Raw genomic sequence first — 20,444 nt, forward strand, 5'->3', positions numbered from 1 at the left:
CTGCATGGCCCTATGGGAGTCTGACAAGCAACAGAATACAAGATGAGGATCAAAGGCCAGAGAGGGCATAAAACCAGGAATTTTCACCATCTCGGCTGCTTTTCTTCTTCACCCAACATCTGGAAGCATGTTATTCCCATTTTCTGTTCAGAAGCTCAAGCCGTGTGATCCTGTCCACCATTAAACCATCTTTCCAAGCAGGCTCTATATTTCCAGTGTCTTTTTCTCCACTTGGAACTGAACCCAAAAGGACATTTCTTGCAACACTACAAAATGAGTCCAGACCAAACTGTGGAAAATAAGTTCTTCCTACAAATAATTATAGGAAATCAAGTATGATCTCTGTATGAAGTTCCCCTACATGCCATCATTAACACTATTTTCTAAAACAGATTAAAAGAAAATTAAAGAAATGAAAGTCCTCAAGAAAGGAAATCGGGATTGATGATAATAAACAGAGTGGTAAGTGCCAATATTCTCTTGCCCCTTTTAAAGAGAACTCCTTTGGGCTAATCTGCCTATATTCTCTTGAGGTCAAGAATAATCAGATCAAGACAGTCTGTCTGTTTGCCAGCAGAAGAGCAAGAAATGAGCAGTGATGCCCTTTTCTCTCTTCCTCCTAGTTTCACTCTATGCTTACCGGAAAAGACTAAGTTGCTTTTGCCGAAGATTTGCTTGCAAAAATAGGCTAAGGATGTCATAAAACATAAATATAAGCCAGATACATTCCCTATGTCAAAGGTTGCATGTTCCTATTAAATAGGCAGGAGTAAATAGAAGCCATCAATCTGGATTTGCCCTCAAGTTTCCTTTGATGGTTTTTTGGGTAACACAACTAGATTGGTCACAGAAGATTCCAAGGTACGTTACAAATATAGCAAAGATAAACAGATATATTTTTTAGAAAATCTACCTCTCAATCCAGTGTGAAGCCTGGATTTGTGTTCTTTCGAAAACCTCTGGTAACCAAATAAACATAGCAGAAATAGTCTTAAAAAGACTAAAAATCCAAGCTGTCAAAAGAAACACACAAAGTATTTATTCTATAAATTTCTCCCTATGCATTTGTCATTGTCCATGTATTAGTTGTCAGAAACAATTTAGTAAATATTTATTTATCGAAGTATTTGGTTATGCATTCTCATTTGGCTCACTGTTATTCTATACCAGGGGTGTCAAATTGACAGCCCGCAGGCTCTATGCCTCACATGCAGATCACTCAGCCCAGCTCCGTGAAGGGAAAAAATGTTGCAAAACATCACATGACGACAACGTTGACGCCAAGAGTTTCACACCTGTGTTCTATGCTATACTATAGCTTTTTATCCATGTTTAAGGTATACTATTTTAAAACTTCTGTTGACTTATTTGTTTTGTTTTCAATTATTATCATCTGCTTCATGTGGAACTATTTCATTACATACTAGTGTTCCAGGTGAGAACACCAAAGGTTTTTCCAAATATGGAAATGAGAAAGGCAGGAACCCAAGGACAGATTTTTTTCAATGTCTGACCTCATCCTATGAAATAATCTCCACCCAGAGATGCAATAAGATATAATGTTCCCTTTACTTTCTGACTATTTTATTTTATTTATTTGAGAAAGTGTGTATGGCCACCCACTCTCTCTCAGTGACTCTGGGCATCTTACCAAAAACAAAAACACCAATATACAAACAATGACATGTATGGTAAACTTTTGCTTTGTCCAACTATTTCTGAAGCAAACAACTAATCTGTGCCCCACCATGTAAGCATGCAAGTAAATTGTAGATATAAGTAACAGTGATGTTTTAAATGTATTTCTTGAAGTACAAACTCAAAAATTGTGTCCTCAAATCATTTTTAACTCCTGGCAACTGTACCCTGCAGTTTTTTTGGAAAACCTTTTCAGGATCAGTTTATTACAGCCTAGGGCTGACAGAGTAAGACAGGTTCAAAGTCACCCAACCAGTGTTGTGCATAAGACAGGATTAAAATCCATAATCTTTACACTGCCTAAACATATTACTATGATTGGTTGCAGAGTTAGCCAGATGATTAGACAGGATTTGGCATTTTTATCCACCTATTGAATCTTTCCCAAGAACCTGGGATAGGCAGATGTTGCTGTTTGACAATGCTAAAATTATCATTGCGGGATGTAAGCTGTTCCAAATAATGCTGCCTGCTGCAATTGACAAATGGTGATTTTGCCAGTGCCAATGGTGTTCAAATGATGCTCCAGGTGTTTTAGAATTACACTCAAGATGCCTAAATTAAGAAATCTTTCCCAACCCTGCAGAAAGAGCAAATCTGCATAGAAGGCTAAAGGAATATTGGCATATAATGTTTATATAATCACTGAAGATGACATATCTATATAAGGAAGCAGTATGTCAATATTAAAAGCATAGCATACCTTCAACAATTTGATTTCACATGAGAATAGATATGGTTTCTGTGCTGCATCATAACAGAGTTTATACAAAATGCATTCTGCTATAAAAAATAAAATACTGATGTGTTCTGGAGCGATGGGGGCATGATCCAATGACATTCCAAGAATCTCAAGAGCTTCTAAAGGAAAAAAGGAAAGGAAAAATTAATTCAGATTGTTCTTAATATTTTACAAGTCTACAAATCTTAATATTTCACACAATACCCATCACACCTGCAATACAATGCTTGCCAAATTCTGAACAAAATAACAAGTGTTAAATCAATTTCCTCCAGATTGTTTGCCTGTTGTGATTATCATTTTGATGAAAATATAATTAAGACTCATCCCTCTCATAATTTTGATCAACAGTTGCTTAAATATTTATGCTACAATGTGAATTAAATACTATTGCATAATAAAGCCATCTAATAAAGTTGAATGGGCCACCAAGAATGTGCAATGTAAGGCCCTGGGAAGCAATGAAGAACTCAAGATGTTACCTCCCAATCACAAAACCCACTTATCACACGAAGTCCTTATAAGCAGGAGAACACTGACACTGACCTTCCCTAAACTCCACTGAAGATGTTACCTAGTATGGCAGTGATGGCTAACGTTTTCCGGACTCAGTGCCCAAAGTGCGCACCTGAACCCCCAAAAGGCAGTGCGTGTTCAGCCCCCATGCATGCGCTCCATCCCTGTGCATGTGCCCCACCCCCGCATCTGTCCTGCACCCATGCATGTGCTCCGTCCCCACACACGTGCCCCACATATGCCCCACACATGCACACGTAGCCCCCTTATTGCGCCCGACCCCCTGCATGTGCATGCATTCCCATATGCCCCACCCCCGTGCATGCACAGCAGAGACCCGAAGACCAACTGTCTGGCAGGAGGTGACGCTGAGCTGGGCGACAGCTCGCATGCCCACAAAAAGGGTGCTGCGTGCCACCTTTGGCACGCGTGCCACAGTGACGTGCAGTCAGGTGAGGCAAGTGAGGCACAGTCTCACCACTCTCATCATGAAAAAAAAAAGGAAAAGGAAAAAGCTGAGCTAGTTGCTGCCTCACCGTGGATGACTCTGCTTAACCTCACTGGTGCTCTCCCTCCCCAAGTGTAGTGACTTCCTCCCCAGGCCCCCATTCATTTCTCTCTCACACACATACAGCTGGATAAAACTATATAAAAATCTAGCCCAGCTTCACTGATTACAAGTTTGAAAAGGCAACGTGGCTCCACCTGCAATCAAACTACACTTGGGGAGGGACAGCACAAGCGAGCACTGAGGAGACCACAGGAGGAGGCAGGAAGCCAGGCAAAGAGCCATGCTGTAGTACACACACTTCCCCCCAGCCTCTTTCTTTTGGACGGCTCAGATCGGCTCCCCTCCGGCTTCTCTGCCTCTCCTCTCACACCAGCCTGCCAGCAGGAGGTGGTGGGTGGGCTTTATTGTGTTCCAGGCATTTCCCACCCAGACAGCAGGCTGCATTTGCAATGGTGGAGGTGTTTGGGAAAGGCAGCAGGGGAATGGGGGGATGGCAGAGGAGCTGCTTTCAAGCCACTGGAAAAGATATCCAATCCAACTTTTGTGGGGGGGGGGGGTTTGTTTGAGAGTGAATGAGAGAAGGAAGGGGTAGGAGAGATGGTCCAATCCAACTTCTGTGTGTGTGTGTGTGTGTGTGTGTGTTTGAGGGGGAGGAAGGGAGAGAGGGAGGATGGAGGGGAAGGAGAAGAAAAAGAAAAAGAAAGAAGGAGCAAAGGAGAAAAACAAATGCTGTCGCTTTAAATTGGAACTGAGCATGCCTGGTTGTGGAATTTTGGGAGTTGAAGTCCACAAGTCTAAAAATATTTGAAACTCAGCACTGTGTCAGTGCCTCACCAGTCATAAACCTCACCGCACGTCACTGGCGTGCCATAGGTTCGCCATCATGATAGTATGGTAATGAAACGTTCGGAAACCAATCCACAAGCTTGAAAAAGATGACTCCACAGAGAGTGGAGCTGATGATTATAGCAGAATGAGGAACTGTGAAAAGACCAGTTCTTGGAATTCTTCTCTGGAAAAGGAAAGGACTCAGATTACCCTCAATTACTCTAGACCCGTGATGGCAAACCTATGGCACGCGTGCCACTTGTCATTTGTCAGGGCACGCGAGGCGCTGCCCTGTCAGCTGGCCAGAGCGCATGCGCGCGCTGGCCAGCTGAGTTCACCTTTTTAAAAGCTATTTTTCGCCTTCCCCAGGCTCCAGAGGCTTTATAGGAGCCTGGGGAGGGCGAAAAGAGCCTCCCCCGCCCCCCCACCCCCTGGAGGCTTCAGGCACCGTCCCTGAAGCCTTTGGAACGCTTAAAACCACCCTCCGAGCAAACCGGAAGTGACTTCCGGGTTGTTCGGAGGGTCGTTTTAAGCATTCCAAAGGCTTCAGGGACCGTCCGAGGCTTCCCTGATGCCTTCGGAGCGCTTAAAACGACCCTCCGAGCAATCCGGAAGTCACTTCCGGTTTGCTCGGAGGGTGGTTTTAAGCGCTCCGAAGGCTTCAGGGACCGTCCGAGGCTTCCCTGATGCCTTCGGAGCGCTTAAAACCACCCTCCGAGCAACCCGGAAGTCACTTCCGGTTTGCTCGGAGGGTGGTTTTAAGCACTCCGAAGGCTTCAGGGAAGCCTCTGGACAGTCCCTGAAGCCTCCGGAGGGCCTCCAGGGGGTCGGGGGAGGCTCTTTTCACCCTCCCCAGGCTCCTATAAAGCCCCTGGAGCATGGGGAGGGCAAAAAAAATGTAAAAATGGGGGGGGTCACGCATTGCATTATGGGTGCGGCACACCCGCACTCGACCCCCCTGCGCTCCCCCCACTTGTGGCATGCTAGCCAAAAAAGGTTCACCATCACTGCTCTAGACAGTAGTTCCCTGCAAGGAGACTGTAAGACAGCAGTTTCCAGTGGCTTTAGAGTTCTGGAAGCTGAGGGATCACCATTTGTGCTTTCTAAAAACTATTAAACAATAGTGATAACAAATCTGTCAAATTCTTTCTCATGTGGGTTCAAACTCACAAGCTTACACTGATACGTTTTAATCATACTGGCTGGAAATTCTGGTTATGCAAGATTCCAAGATAAAAAAGATTACTCTAGACCAGTGGTTCTCAACCTGTGGGTCGGGACCCCTTTGGGGGTTGAATGACCCTTTCACGGGGGTCACCCAAGACCTTCGGAAAACACATATTTTCAATGGTCTTAGGAACCGAGATACCAATTTTATGGTTGAGGGTCACCACAACATGAGGAACTATATTAAAGGGTCGCGGCCTTGGAAAGGTTGAGAACCACTGCTCTAGACAATTCCATAACTGACCCAGATTGGATCCTGCAACATTATCTTGGAACACGTATATTTGCCTTAATTCCATAACCTTTTAGAGACAGTTTTATATTTGCCAGGTGAAAAACATGGAAAAGGCAAGTGATTTTTGCTGATTCCATGTCTTTCATGGATTGAAGGCCCTTCTGTAAATAGAAGAGCACATTTGAATCAATTCAATAGTTACCAGTTTTAAGTCTGTCTCTGACTCTCTGTCTGTTTCTCTCTTGCTCTCTCTCTCTCACACACACACACACACACAGCTATAATTCCATTATTCCGGAGAACATCAAAAAACAGAAATACTAAAGGAGAAAATATGCATCCAGTTGGGACACGTGAAGTAAGGCACAAGTTTCCCAGAAACTTGAAAATAATAAAACCCACTCAACTCACCCGTAAAACATTTATGAGGAAAGGAATATTAATAAACCTAGAAAGTGAACGCATTCTCTGGGAAACACCATGATTAAACCAGTAAAAATAGCTTTCTGGGGAGGGAGGGTGGAAACCATATTTAAGAGAGTACTTCCTTTGTTCCATCTATGCATCATAGTTTCTAGAGTTCCAGCCAATTGTTTCATAGAATCTACCTCATTAATATGATATGCTGCTTTAGCTCATAATTTACCATCAATGAATTCAATCCTATGGATATTTTAAATTGCAAAATACATAAAGAGCTGTTGCAGCCCCACTTTTAAGTTTGCTCTTCCTACCTCCAGTATTGTACAGATAATCCTCGACCACAATTGAGCCCAAAATTTCTGTTGCTAAGTGTAATCTTTGTTAAATGAATTTTGCCTCATTTTACTACCTGTCTTGCCATAATTGTTAAATGAATCACAGCAGTTGTTAAGGTAGTAACACAGTTGTTAAGAGAAACTGGCTGCCCCATTGACTTTGCTTGTCAGAAGGTCAAAAAAGGTGATAGCATGATCCTGGGACGCTGCAACTGTCATAAATATGAGTCAGTTGTCAAGCATCTGAATTTTGATAACATGACTATGGAAATGCTGCAATGGTTGTAAGTATGAGTTGCTGTAACTTTGAATAGTCACTAAATGAACTGTTGTAACTCGAGGACTACCTGTATTAAGCAATCTGTGCTTCATCAGAATTGCATACTGGTTTCCAGTTTAATGAACTATCGGAAAAAGCCATGGCCTATTCCAAAGCCCTATTTCCTACTTATGATAACCAAAATATATGACCGCTGGAGGGCAGCAAAACCTTAACATTTTTAGCTACTTCTTGCCAACATTCTTATGTTTGTCCCAACCCATTTCTCTTACAAATACATTTCAACTAATCAGACAAACCAACAAATCTTGATAATTGGCCCCATACACCTGTTAGGCCTCTCGTTCCACATCCATAATTTAAAATAATGTAAGAATGTCTTTGCATAAGCCACTGGAATCATTCTAAGACCAAAACACACTTGATACAAAATCTTAGGGATAGCATACTCTATTTGAGAGAGAAAAAGCAAACTTTTATCCGATGTTGGATACAACAGTATAAATTTCCTTCTAGGTGCCCTTCCCCCCCCAAAAAAAGATTTAATGCATCCAATGTAGTCAAGACAGTTAAACTTATATTGGTTTAATTTTACAATATTTGTGTGATTTACCTCTTGTGAAATAGCAACATTTTGCATGTAAAGCAAATTATGTCATGCACATCAATTTAAGCCATTTGCATAATGACATCATTATTCCAATAGCATGTTGGTGTAGTTTAGCTAATTGTGTATTTTTATATTGAACAAACAGACATAACAGCATCCTTCCATCAAATGCTTTGTTAAAATGAGGTCCCTGTGTTCATAATTTAGCAGCATTTGTTCAGCAAAAAGAGAAAATGTGTATCAATTAAAATGAAAAAGCAACATACCTTCACTAATTTCTCCTTTGCACTGTGATAACATTATTGCCTCGGTCCATGCGACTGGAAGATTCACATACTTCGCACAACCTAATACATTGAGACCCAATCGTCTCTGTCCAGAATATAAAATGGAAAGAAGCAAAAGATTATAATACCATTTTTCCCCAAGCTAACAATAGACTTGGGGCTGAACTAAAAACTAATGAAATGAGCACATTCGGGAGAGATTCAGAAGAAATTCTTCAGACTTTGCATAAGTCTAGTGCCTCTGAGCTAATCATTAAAGCAGTCTGACATTTTTCAGCCTTCTGCTTCGAATACATGTTCCTGATGCTGCTTATGGAATGCATAAAACTCTTAAAGCAGTGGCATCTTTTGTCAAAACTGGAAAAGTGGAGCTGCTCTAATAAATAACAGAAACATAATGAATGGCAGTGCAAAATATAACATTGTCAAAGTATGCAAAACTCTACTTAAAGATAACATTTAAAACAAACTGCTGACAAGAAAACACAAGGGCTAGCCAAGATAGCAATGTTTTCATCCCTCAGGTTAAGACTTAAATAAGAAGATAAATACTGAGTGTAATTATACTGTTAACATCAATTGAAGTGCCTTGCAACAAAGAGCAATTAATTACAAGCTCTGCATTCCAGCAATGACTTGCACTAAGCCTGTTTGTGAAGAGGGCACATGTCTTGCCCAAAACCAACCCAATGAAAACACCTTTAGGCATTTGGGAGTAACCTTTAAAACATAAATCTGCCAGAGTTGGAGTAACTTTGCCTTATTTTTATACTAGATTGCCATAACAATATTTAACTTAACTATAAAGGGAAAGTCTGTCAAGCCATTTCCTTTTCCTTATCTCCTGGAACAAGACGCAATAAATTAAAAATCAAGAGGTCCTTTATTCACCGCCAAGATTGTTTTCATGAAATTACTTCAACGTGACTGTTTTTTTTAAAAACCAAGTATTTCAAGCATTTTCAGCCTGGCAATTTCTTATACATTTTAGATGTCCAAATACAAATTATTTTAACATTGCCCTTTCTGCACATCTTTGTATGAATAACTTTAAAAACAAAAAGGGAATGTGATGTAGTAAAAAGTATTTTCCTTAGTTCTCAGGTCTTAAACAGCATCATAAACATTTAGATTCAACACTTGGTCTTAATAAATGACCTTTTATAAATCCTATATGTACAAACCTTGCATCTAATAAGCATTTTTTTAGCCAGATCTATGAATGCTTCCTTTCTTTCTGTTTTTGAGGCATTATTGAAATTCTCAATGAATTCTTCAGTAAGTTCAAATGGATTTCTAGAAAGATACACCCAAGGGAATATCAATGTAATTGGATAAATACATAGAATTAACCTTTCAAGCATAAAAGAACAGAAAGCTTATTTAATTTTAAAAGAGCCATTGTGTAATATGAGTCTTTAATATATACTTTCCACTGCTGTCTGACTTTTACAACAAATTATATAGCATCTACTAGATTTGACAATTCTGTCTTGGTAAGATCAGAAATATATATGTGAAATATATATGTGTGTGACAGGTCACCCTTTTATCTAGATCAGGGGTGTCAAACTCGCATCACGGCGGCGTCACATGATGTATTGGGACTTTTTCCCCCTTTGCTAAACCGGGTGGGGGTGGGGCAGAACGTGATGCATCCAGCCCGCGGGCCGCAAGCTTGTCGCCCCTGATCTAGATGAAAATATTGGTTTTCTATCCTTAAAATAATCTAACTTAAGAATTTGCTGTTCAGAGTTCAATATGTTCATTAGCTTTGGCACTGCTATTACCCAGGCTTTGGTCTAAACTCTAGAGGGAGGTTACCAAACTCCTAGGTGGTGCATTCCTGTGCATCTTTACCACTTCCACCTTAAGATAGCCCTTGCTTACTAACATCATTTGGGACAAAAATTAGTTACTAAGTGATGCAATTGAAAAGCCCAGTGTCACATGACTGTGCCATTCAGTGCTGGCAGTTCTGCATGTCTAATTGGTAAACAAAGCCCACATCATCCTTAAGTGCAATCTAACATGGTCACATTTGCAACATTCTGCCAGCTTTGCCAATGATTTTGCTTGCAGGAAGCTAGCAAAGAAAGTCACAAATTCTGATCATGTGACTGTGTGACAATACAATGTCATAATTGCAATCCAGCTGCTGAACAATCACATGCAGAGACCTGCAATGGCTGGAAATGTGAGTACAGACATAAGTACCATTTGTTCAGCACCATTGTTTGAATGATCACTGAACAAGTGGTTATTATCATTTGAATGGGCACTAAACAAATGGTTATTATGTACTAGGAAAACAAGAGCAAGTTGTTTGCCTTCTGAAGAGTGGGTAATTCAGGATGCACACTTTCTATACAAGGTCTCCCTTGTACATGACACCTTTCTACCGGAATAGATATAGTATATGCTGAGGGTTTAAGCTCCCTCGGTGGAACTGTGAAGTTCTGTCTGCTCAATTGGAATTGTTCAAAATAGTGTTTGACTTGGAAGTCACGTAAACAATGTGATCATCAATAAGTTCTTTCTGCTACAAGCATTTCCACTGCTATTGAAAATCTTAAATCTTTGCCCAACTGTTTTCCAAAGAAAAGAGAATTCACTATCTCTGCAAGTACCAAGTGCAATTGATTTCAAATCTCTTCCAGGATAAAAACTAAGCGAGTAGCTGGAGCCACAAAGTACAAACATATACCAGGTGAAGGAAGAAGCATTGTTGATTTCACAAAATTCTCAATTCTGGCCTTACATTTCTGGCATGTTTTTCCCTGAGAGTCACTCAATATCAATTATTGCACTTATCAATGCCATGCTGTAAGCTGTTATTTTGCCTATTTTGAATTTTTTTTAATCGTGTCCTGCATTTTCTTTCCTTGTCCATATTTTCATTTTAAAACATTTTGCTTACTATTTTTGCTTCCTATGTTTCCACTCTTGGCTTAACACTGCTTACCCCAAAAGGAAATGAATAATGTGATGGATTTGTTCATTTTAAAACATTTTGCTTACTATTTTTGCTTCCTATGTTTCCACTCTTGGCTTAACACTGCTTACCCCAAAAGGAAATGAATAATGTGATGGATCTGTTATGGGTGTGTCTGCATCAGTTTTGCTGGATTTTATCTTCTGTTGTGAATCAAACACTTCTATGATTCTCACTGATTTGTTTTTAATAAACAAAGGAGCCACCCTGTGGCAAGTGTGGAATTTTTTCTGGATAAAAGTGACATTAAGCTAGGGATATATTTTTTTAAAAAAAATCTTAAATCCACCTCTTAGTTCAGGAATGTATATTCACTACATTTGTTATGACTATCAGATTTTGTGCAGCTATAACACAGGAACCACTTGAAATTTTAAGGCAAAACTGTGCCTTTTCATTTTTGTTTAATCAGTTGTTTAACTAATATTGGCTGAAATAATTCATTCAGTTTTACTTGTAGACGTTAAATGTTTCATATGGTATTATAGTTCATATTTATATGTCTTCAATAAGAAACTAACATAGAAAGTTTTAATCAATAACTGAACATGCAAAAATTAAATAATTGATACACAGACATGCCAGAAATCAGGAACAGAACCGAATATCTTTGAAAGAGTAAAAATCATACTTCCCATTAGCAGACTAAGAAAAAAAAACCTAACTTACACAATGGTATCTATCTTCTTTAATTACTTTCAAGGCAGAAATTGAAATGTTACTCTAGTAACTAGAGTAATTTCACATTGACAATACAGGTGGTCAGTTAATAAGAGTAATTGGGACCAGAATTATCATCACTAAGCAATGCAATCATAAAGTGTGCCATCACAACTGCATCATTTAGCAACAACAGTTCTGGCAGTCTCTGGTTATCATCATTAAGTGAGGATCCTGTAAGTCATTAGGCAAGGACTTCAATTGATCATGACTTCCAAAACACTTGTCAACTTCCCCAACTCTCATTTTGGAAAGCTGGCAGGGAACTTCGCAAATCGCAATCACATGACTACAGGTGTGGTGCGCCAACCAGAATGGTTGAAGACCAATCATAACTACCACTTGTTCAGCACCACTGCAAGAATGAACAGTTGTTGAATGAGTGGTTGTTAAACAAGGGCTACTTGTAGAAGCTAGTAAGTTATATCAATGGTCAACAGAAATATATTAATTAAAGTTATGGTTAAACATCATACTGCTTTGACATTAATGACATTACTTCATGGATTGCATTTTTATAAGAAATAACCATTAATAATGTATGAATGTATCTATGTCTATTGCACTACGCATATATTTACTAGGAAGTCATCTTGTATCAAGCTATGACATATACCATGATGATATATTGTAAGGCACCTTGGTGTAAGAATTTAATTATGCATGAAATAATCAATTCTCCTTAGCTATAGTTTTTGGAATAACCTGTAATGATAGACGTAGGATTCGATGAACTCTTCATGACAAGTGTACAGTATTCCTCTTACATTATTAATCTGCAAACTGATAGCAATATACTTACAATAAGACAGGTGGATTTCATGCATGTGTGTGTGTGTAATAGAGGGGGGGAAGGGAGGGAGAGAAGAGAGAGGGAGAGGGAGAGACTATACATGGGCTGAAAAAGTCCAGATGAGTAATAGGAGCTACTGAAGTGTTAAAGGTGGCAGAATCTCTTCCATCTCCTCTGTTATTTATATAATTATTTGTTGCATTTATATTTTGCCACAATGAAGAACAACTCTCGCTGGTTCATACAATATAACCTTAAATTATCCAAAGTGCAAATTAAAAACTAAAAAGCTATTTGAAGAAATCAATGAAAGGAAATTGATGGCAAGATTTAAGCTAAAACGCTCTGCAAAATAACTCATTTTCAGCATCTTTTTAAGTAAAATCAGGAAAGGAGCAAATCTGCAGAAGAAAGGTTATTCCAAATTATGTCTAGTGTTTGTCTGGGTTTTGCAGGCCAGAAATGATTATAATAATCAACTTCTGATTTCATATTCTACAAGATACAAACAGATCTAAAAGATATTAAGATTCAAGTCATTTTATCAAGAACATGAGGTGGTGTATTTAAGTAACATTACCACTCTCCTCAAACAGTAATTTATCCAAGCAATCTTCTGTTTCCTTTATTTTTTAGGAAGGTATCACAGAAATTAATTTTATTAGTTCTCATCAAAAAAATTAATGTCATATAAAATTCCATTTAATGTGGTGATAGCGAACTCTTAAAACCAATTTTTAAAATGTATTTAAATTCAACTGACAGGAGGACGCTACTGATAATGATGAGATTCAATATGGATTCTACTATTTCATTTAGGCAAACAGATAATATTATTCTAAGTAATGCGCCCAAGAAAATAAATTAAGAGTTTCACTCCTTCTATTACAGTTATAATAGTGGGCTAATTCCTTAAGGCTGAATCTTATTAATATTTTCCAATAAGTTCCAGGGCATGGGATAATATTCTAGTTCATAAATGTGGAAGCAGGTTTATTTTTGCTAACTCGGTTTATGTGCTAAGATTATTTTCGTTTCTTATTTTCCCATTTCCCTAAACAAGATAGTTGTTAGTATGTTTCCTTATTATTTATGTTAACGTTTTGTATCTTTGACTGAACTCTAATAGTATCTGTTCGTCCACAAGTGGTACAGACACCACCATTGGAACAGATTGCTATTATACCTATGGAAAGTATTATTTGCATACAATAATATGCACCAGAAAATGATCTAGAACAGAATTTACAGGTTCTCCTCAGTTAACATCAGAAATTGGAACCGAAATTTCCATCACTAAGCGGTGCAATTGTAAAGCACAATATCACATGACAGCACTACTTAGCAAAAGCAATCCGGAAAGTCCTTGTTGCTGTCATTAAGCAATGATCGTGGCTCATCAAGTGAAATCTTTCTCATCCGCTTCTTTTAAGTAAATTTAATGGGTAAGACAACAGGAAGTTGCAAGTCCTAGGCAGCTTGCAAGCAGGTTAGTGGGCAGGTAAGTAGTTGCTATGGCATGATGCGATCACAGCCAAGCATTGGCAGGGGGAAAGGGTGCTCCAACAAGAGAGTACACAAGCCACAGCCCAGCACAAATGTAACCAGGTCATGATAGCTGCTTTTGGTGGCAAACGGATATGTGTGTGACTGCCAGTGGCACCACACAAGTGCAGCTATGGCATCACATATAAAGCATGTCTGCACTATAGAATAAGAGATCCCTGGGATCTCACATCCTGGCTAGGTTCTTTGGGAGAAAAAGTGATGGGAAAGGGAGTGATTTACAGGAGCGACATGTGACCTTTCCTGCTGGCTTCCGCATTGACTTTGCTTGTGAGAAGCCAGCAGAGGTCACAAACGGTAATCATTTGACCATGAGACTCTGCAACCATCGTAAGTGCAAGTCACTTTCCCAATGCTCAGATTGTGATCAGATGACTGCAGTAGTACTGGGATAGCCAGAACTTCAAGGACAGATCATAAGTACCATTCATTCAGTGCCAACATAACTTCAGTCGCTGAATTAGTGGTAGTTAACTGAGGACTACCTGTACAGGAAGCATAGGTTGAAAAGGCAAAGGTGAAGTCATGTGCCACCTATCGCATTGTACACTATATCTTTCATTTTCTACATGTTGATGGCATCTTATTTAAATTATCATGAAGCGTTTAGCTGACTTGCTCTTTTCCTTAAGACATGGGTTGAGAACCCTGAAAACACTGAAGGTATAAATACTGCATCAATTATGAATATTTAAACTTACCTTCGTGGTCTTCTCTTAAAATCAGCTGATGCTTTTTCCAGATATTGAGTCACCAGTCTCTGATGAAGCTTTTCATGCTCATCATGGGACACAATGCCAAAGTTATGATGTACCGGCACTTTTAAAATAGGCATAGTGTTCTAAATTCAGTCTTAAAACAAAAAACAAAAATAGTATAGCCAAAAGGAAATATTACCATTTCCTCTACAAGACTAAACTTTAAAAGTTTTTTGTCATGTCCTCCAGGGAACTGAAAAACAAAACAAAACAAAACAAAAACAATAATGTGGATATCCAAAAAGGATGGCAATTTTAAAAACTTAGGGTTTTTTAGCACTCCACTTAGAAAACGATTTAAACTGCATCTATGTTAATCAAATATTCATAATAGAATAAATAAAATTGCAATATGTTATGCTATTTACATCCAAAAAATATAATTAAGTTGAATTGCATCTGGAATCATGCCAAACTGTTTGATTTATTCCAATCTCTCTATTTCATTATTACTTCTTGATCAGATAGTTAATTAGCCACTGTACCAGACTAGCATGATGTTTGATTAATCAATTTAAATGCTATTACCAATAATTACTGGTATGTGGTAGGCAATATAATATCAAAGAATTACAATATTATCCACAAAATAGAGCTAAATAATGGAAATGTCCATTAAAATTACATCATGATTTAAAATATAAACTCCTAAAATATCATTTAAACTATGTTATTGATACTGTAAATATAACAATAATTGGTTATAAACTTCATAAGTAAAACGTATCCCTTTGGGGGGACTTTGGGGGATGGCAACCATTGACAGTTGCTGGATATATACAGTATATAAATGTTATCTAGATATATATTTTATTTTAGCCCTTCCAAAGAAGGCAGACAATAATAATCACATTAGAGATACCTTATAATAAAATTATACCTGTAGCATCAAGGAAACCACGCGATTCATTTAAAACCACTCTTTGGTTTTAAGGCTATCTAAGGACATAGTGGAGAGCCTATGCCTATGCATGACCCCCATGCATGTGCCCCCTACACATACACAAGCAGAACCTGCATGCCCCCTGCCCCCTGCGCATGTGGCCCCCACATGCACCCGCCCCACACACATGCGCAGCAGAGACCCAAAGACCAGCTGGCTGGTGGGAGGCATGCACGTATGCAAAGCTGAGCTAACTTTGCTAACTTTTAGTAGAGTTGGAAGGGACCTTGGAGGTCTTCTAGTCCAACCCCCTGCCTAGGCAGGAGACCCTATACCGTTTCCGACAAATGGTTATCCAACATCTTCTTAAAGACTTCCAGTGTTGGGGCCTTCACAACTTCTGGAGGCAAGCTGTTCCACTGATTAATTGTTCTAACTGTCAGGAAATTTCTCCTCAGTTCTAAGTTGCTTCTCTCCTTGATTAGTTTCCACCCATTGCTTCTTGTTCTACACTCAGGTGCCGGGGCAATGGCTCGCGTGCCCACAGAGAGGGTGTGGCGTGCCACCTCTAGTACACGTGCATAGGTTCGCCATCACGGGCCTATGCTATTATCAGAAATACAGGTAAACCACAGATTACAATGGCAACTGGAGCCAGAATTTCTGTCGCTAAGTGATGAAATTATAAGGTGTGATGTCATGTGACTGTATCACACAGCAGCAATCCTAGCAGTCCCAGTTCCTGTCATAACCCAAGGACTGCCCATGTTGTTAAGGAAGAAAAGGAAGGAGTCCCAAGCAGGCGGGGACAATCAGGTGCCACGGGCAAATGCTGCAGAGCAGAGGCAGGTGGATGGATACCACAAGCAGGCAGGCAAAAAAGCAGCAACAGCAGAAGCACCTTGCAATCTCCTGCCAGTTTTCCCACTGACTTTCCTTGTGAGAAACTGGCAGGAAAGGTTGCAAATGGCAATCAAGTGACCATGGCATACTACAACTGTTGTAATTGTAAACCAGTTGCCTAGCATCCAAATCACAATTAAGTGATTGCTGTGATGGTCACAACTTCAAGGACCAGTTTTAAGTTTCCCTTGATCAACATTGTCCTAAATTTGAACAGTTGCTGAACAAATAGTCATGATCTGTAATCAGTCCATAAATTCAACAAAATTTTCACTATTGTAAATAGTGTCAGGATTATAGCCTCTTCTCATCATACTCTAATCGAATGCATATTTACTCTGAATAAAATCCAGTACAGTTCATTGTGGTATTTGTCATTGGAACTCTCTTTAGGGCTGTGTTAAGAAGAATCTCAAAGACAATAGAATTACTATGAGTCCTACCGCATAAATAGATTAGAAAACTAAAATTGCCATTGTTTATACCACTAGTGGGATTAGAATAATGAAAATAAAAGATACTTCCAGAAATTCCACATTTTTCCTTAATAAAAAAAATCTTCCTTGTGAATAAATCTAGGAATGTTACAAATTTATTATTTCATTTATTTATTTTGCTTTGTTTAATTTAAACAGAAGCCCATCTCACTTACATGATACCTCACAAATTAAAACAGCAACGATAAACTCATGTAAATAAATTAAAACAATTAATCAGAAACAGAGAACCATTGGAAAGCACCAGCCTTCAGATAATATAGATATCTTGCAGGCTCCACACATCTCCACAGTATAACATGAGGCAAAATAATCACAGAATAAAATCTTATCTAGAAATACACAGAGAAGACATATAAAATAGAGGATAAACTCATGTGAGTGCCAAATAATTAATATTTTATTGTGATAAAAGGATTCATTTACATAAACCAAGCCATAACTATCCTTTGTGAGTACTACTGGTGTTCTGCCTATGGCTCAAATATTCCTTCTGAAGCAAACAAAAATAGAATATGATGGAATACATTTAATCATTAACAAACTCTTATTAGATTCCTTACTAGCTGCCAAGAAACAATCCTGTTTGGTTTATTTATTTATTTTAGTTTAAACTTTAGCAAATTATAGATGCTCCACTTCAATTAGAATACATGGTTAAATCCATAGTATAGATTATTTCATATATTTCCTCTTATTAAAAATGTTCTATTCTGGAAATTAAAAAAAACTTAAATAAATTAGGCTCTATATAAATCTGATCAAGTTTTATCAGATAAATACAACTTTAGAAACAGCTTTCCACCACATATTCTATATTAGTTAAGGAGTAATTAAGATGTATAGGGACGCGGTGACTCAGTGGCTAAGATGCTGAGCTTGTCGATCAGAAAGATCTGCAGTTCAGCAGTTTGAATCCCTAGCGCCGTGTAATGGAGTAAGCTCCCATTACTTGCCCCAAAGATAAATGGGTACCACTTAAGTGGGAAAGTAACAGCACTCCATGTTTCACCACACATTCTGCATTGCGGAGTGATGTTATGCTGGCCACTTGACCACAGAAACATCTTTAGACACCACTGACTCAATGGCCTAGAAACAAAGATAAGCACTGCCCCCTAAAATCGGCTACAAGTATTCTGGCAAAGTAAAAATCTGCAGGGACTCCTTTACTTTTGCCATCTTGTCAGAGACAAACATTAAACTAGTACACATTAAAATAATAAAACAATAAATATAAATAATAACAAATACCATTAAAAGATTAAGAGGAGGCAAACATGAAGCAAAAAGATAGAGCTGGGGTCTTTCCTAATCCAATAGTCATCTCCAGAATGGTGCACCCCTGTGGGGGCTCTGGGTCAACTGTCAGAGCCAAATGTTCAGGCTCTTTTGGAAGGTCAGAAAGGTGGGTGCGGATCTCACCTGGGGCAGTACAATGTTGCAAACGGCAGGAGCTATGGCAGAAAAAGTTATTCTCCTGGACCCTATCAGTTGAAAATCTTTTACTGGTGTAGTCTGCCGCATGACCCCTTCTGTCAACTAGGTAGGGTAGGCTATTCCTATCAAGGTGAAAAGGTTCCTCAGGTAACCTTGACCCAAGCCAGGAAGGGTTTTAAAGGTGATAACCAACATCTTGAATTGCACCCAGAGGCAAACTGGCAGCCAATGCACCTCACAAACAGCAGTGTGTGAACATATGTGTGTGGTGACCTCTGTGAGGAAAAAGATACATCATGGTACACTATCTCACCAACTCCTGTTTATATTATGATACTCAAAATATTTAAATGCCTACACACTGGTTGACATAAAGAAAAATGTTAGGAAAGTATTTTTACCCCAGTTAACTAAGATTTCTGCATTATTTAAAATATCTCAATCTAGAACTGAGTTGAACTTAATCACACTGCCCTTTTTTCTAGAATGAGAAATTTTGCTTCTCTCTCTCTCTCTCTCTCTCTCTCTCTCTCTCTCTCATACACACACACACACACACACACACAGACACCCCACGTGATAGTAGGACAGGACTGTACTGCCACTAAATCTGCCTTTTAGCATAGGCTTCTAGATTCCTTATGAGATATATCTTTACTGAACTCTTGTGCTTTTTGAGGGACAGAGAAAAGTAATGTATTTTTACTATTCTATACATCATATAAAACCACTAAAAATATTTTTTCATGTTGACATGAAAAAGACTATGTAGACTGAGAGTGACAATAAACAGCTAAGGCAACAATATCCCATTGGCTTTGGATCCACTTGTGGGACATCTGCCAGACTGTCACAAAAATAACTAATATTGTCCTTATGGGCAGCAAAAAAATGTTTTGCATGGCTTGGCTATAACAAAGACATCTATTCTTTTCTTTTAATAAAAACATCATCTTAAAAGCTCAATTAATTCTATGATGGGTGGTGGAGATCAATGTCTAGAGACTCATCTAGCGATGACCATGGCATATGGAAAACTGTGACTTGGAATATAAGAAGAATAGTTAAAAGGGTCAATTAAAGAGAGGTGTTGGCATGTGTGAAACATAAGTCTCCCAACAGGATTCCTTGGGAGCTCACTTTCTCCTGGTTTCTAGGCCAGCAGCTTAACTACTACAGCAACTGGTCATATACACGTCATTTAATAATTTTAAAAACAATTCCTTTCTTAAAGTGATTTATAATAAATAATTTAAACTACTTTACTTAGGTGTCTCTCAATGAAATCAAACTTTGCCACATTATTGATGGAATAAGGACTCTTTGATGTCTGCTTATTCACTGGTTTCAGAAACCTGTTCTGAAGGACAGCTTAGCCCATTTTCTTTCTATTGACTTACAGCACCCTGTAACATCTCTGTTGGCAAACTTACACCAGTGAAGACTTCAAATCACCATCACAATGATTACGTGGTAGACAAAAACTGTAGAAAGAGAGCCATGTTAGGCTGCATTGGCAAATAATTTGGAGCCCAGGGGCGCCTTTTTGCCTAAACAAATGCCATTTAATAAAAATGCAATATCATTATGTGGAGGGGAAAAGGGGCCGATTTAAAACATGCAGAAATAGATAGAAATAACAGACTATGCTGCACAGAGGTCTTCAAACTTAGCAACTTTAAGACTTGTGGACTTCAACACCCAGAATTCTCCAGCCAGCTATGCTGGAGAATTCTGGGAGTTGAAGTCCACAAATCTTAAAGTTTCCAAGTTTGGGGACATGTGCTCTAAAGCGGGTACTCAGAAACTTTTCAACTCAGACCCCCACCCTCACCTAAGCAAACTCTCGTACTAATGTTACTCCTACTGTTTCCTCTCCGCAGAATGGAAGTGACTTCTCAGCGCTTTCTTCAGCTATAGTTTCCACTCCGAGTACTACGAGTAGGAAGCAGGTCCGGACACTGGTTAACTTTCTCGATTCCCTTCGTAGTCCACTCCGTGCTGCCCTTTACCTGGGCGGGCGTTAAGTAAGACGTGGAGCAGCAGCTCACGATCCAGTGGCTAAAGACTAAGCTGTAACCGGGTTACCAGGCAATCTGCCGGGGTTAAAATCACCCCCTTGGAAAGCTCCCTACTTTGGACCGCGTCCGCCCATCGTCGCGTTCAACTTACCGTACTCGTAGGACAAGCGAAAAGG

General features: G+C 39.0%; 1 protein-coding gene across 8 annotated transcripts in view; it reads right to left on the minus strand.

The window, feature by feature from the left end:
- TMEM232 (transmembrane protein 232) overlaps positions 1 to 20,444 on the minus strand; it is a 231,039-nt gene that overhangs the window by 107,963 nt on the left and 102,632 nt on the right. For 2 of the 8 annotated variants that reach the window (XM_081941005.1, XM_081941006.1), the window contains exons 2-6: positions 14,468 to 14,717; positions 8,877 to 8,988; positions 7,672 to 7,777; positions 2,402 to 2,559; positions 914 to 1,013 (exon numbers count right to left, since the gene is read on the minus strand). In XM_081941005.1, coding sequence (XP_081797131.1) covers positions 914 to 1,013; positions 2,402 to 2,559; positions 7,672 to 7,777; positions 8,877 to 8,988; positions 14,468 to 14,601 — 610 coding nt within the window. In that variant the 5' untranslated portion in view covers positions 14,602 to 14,717. The other 6 variants (XM_081941007.1, XM_081941003.1, XM_081941002.1 and 3 more) reach the window with 6 other exon arrangements.

Source organism: Natrix helvetica (genome assembly GCF_964273705.1).
Source record: "Natrix helvetica genome assembly, chromosome: 2".
NCBI classification, from domain to species: domain Eukaryota; kingdom Metazoa; phylum Chordata; class Lepidosauria; order Squamata; family Natricidae; genus Natrix; species Natrix helvetica.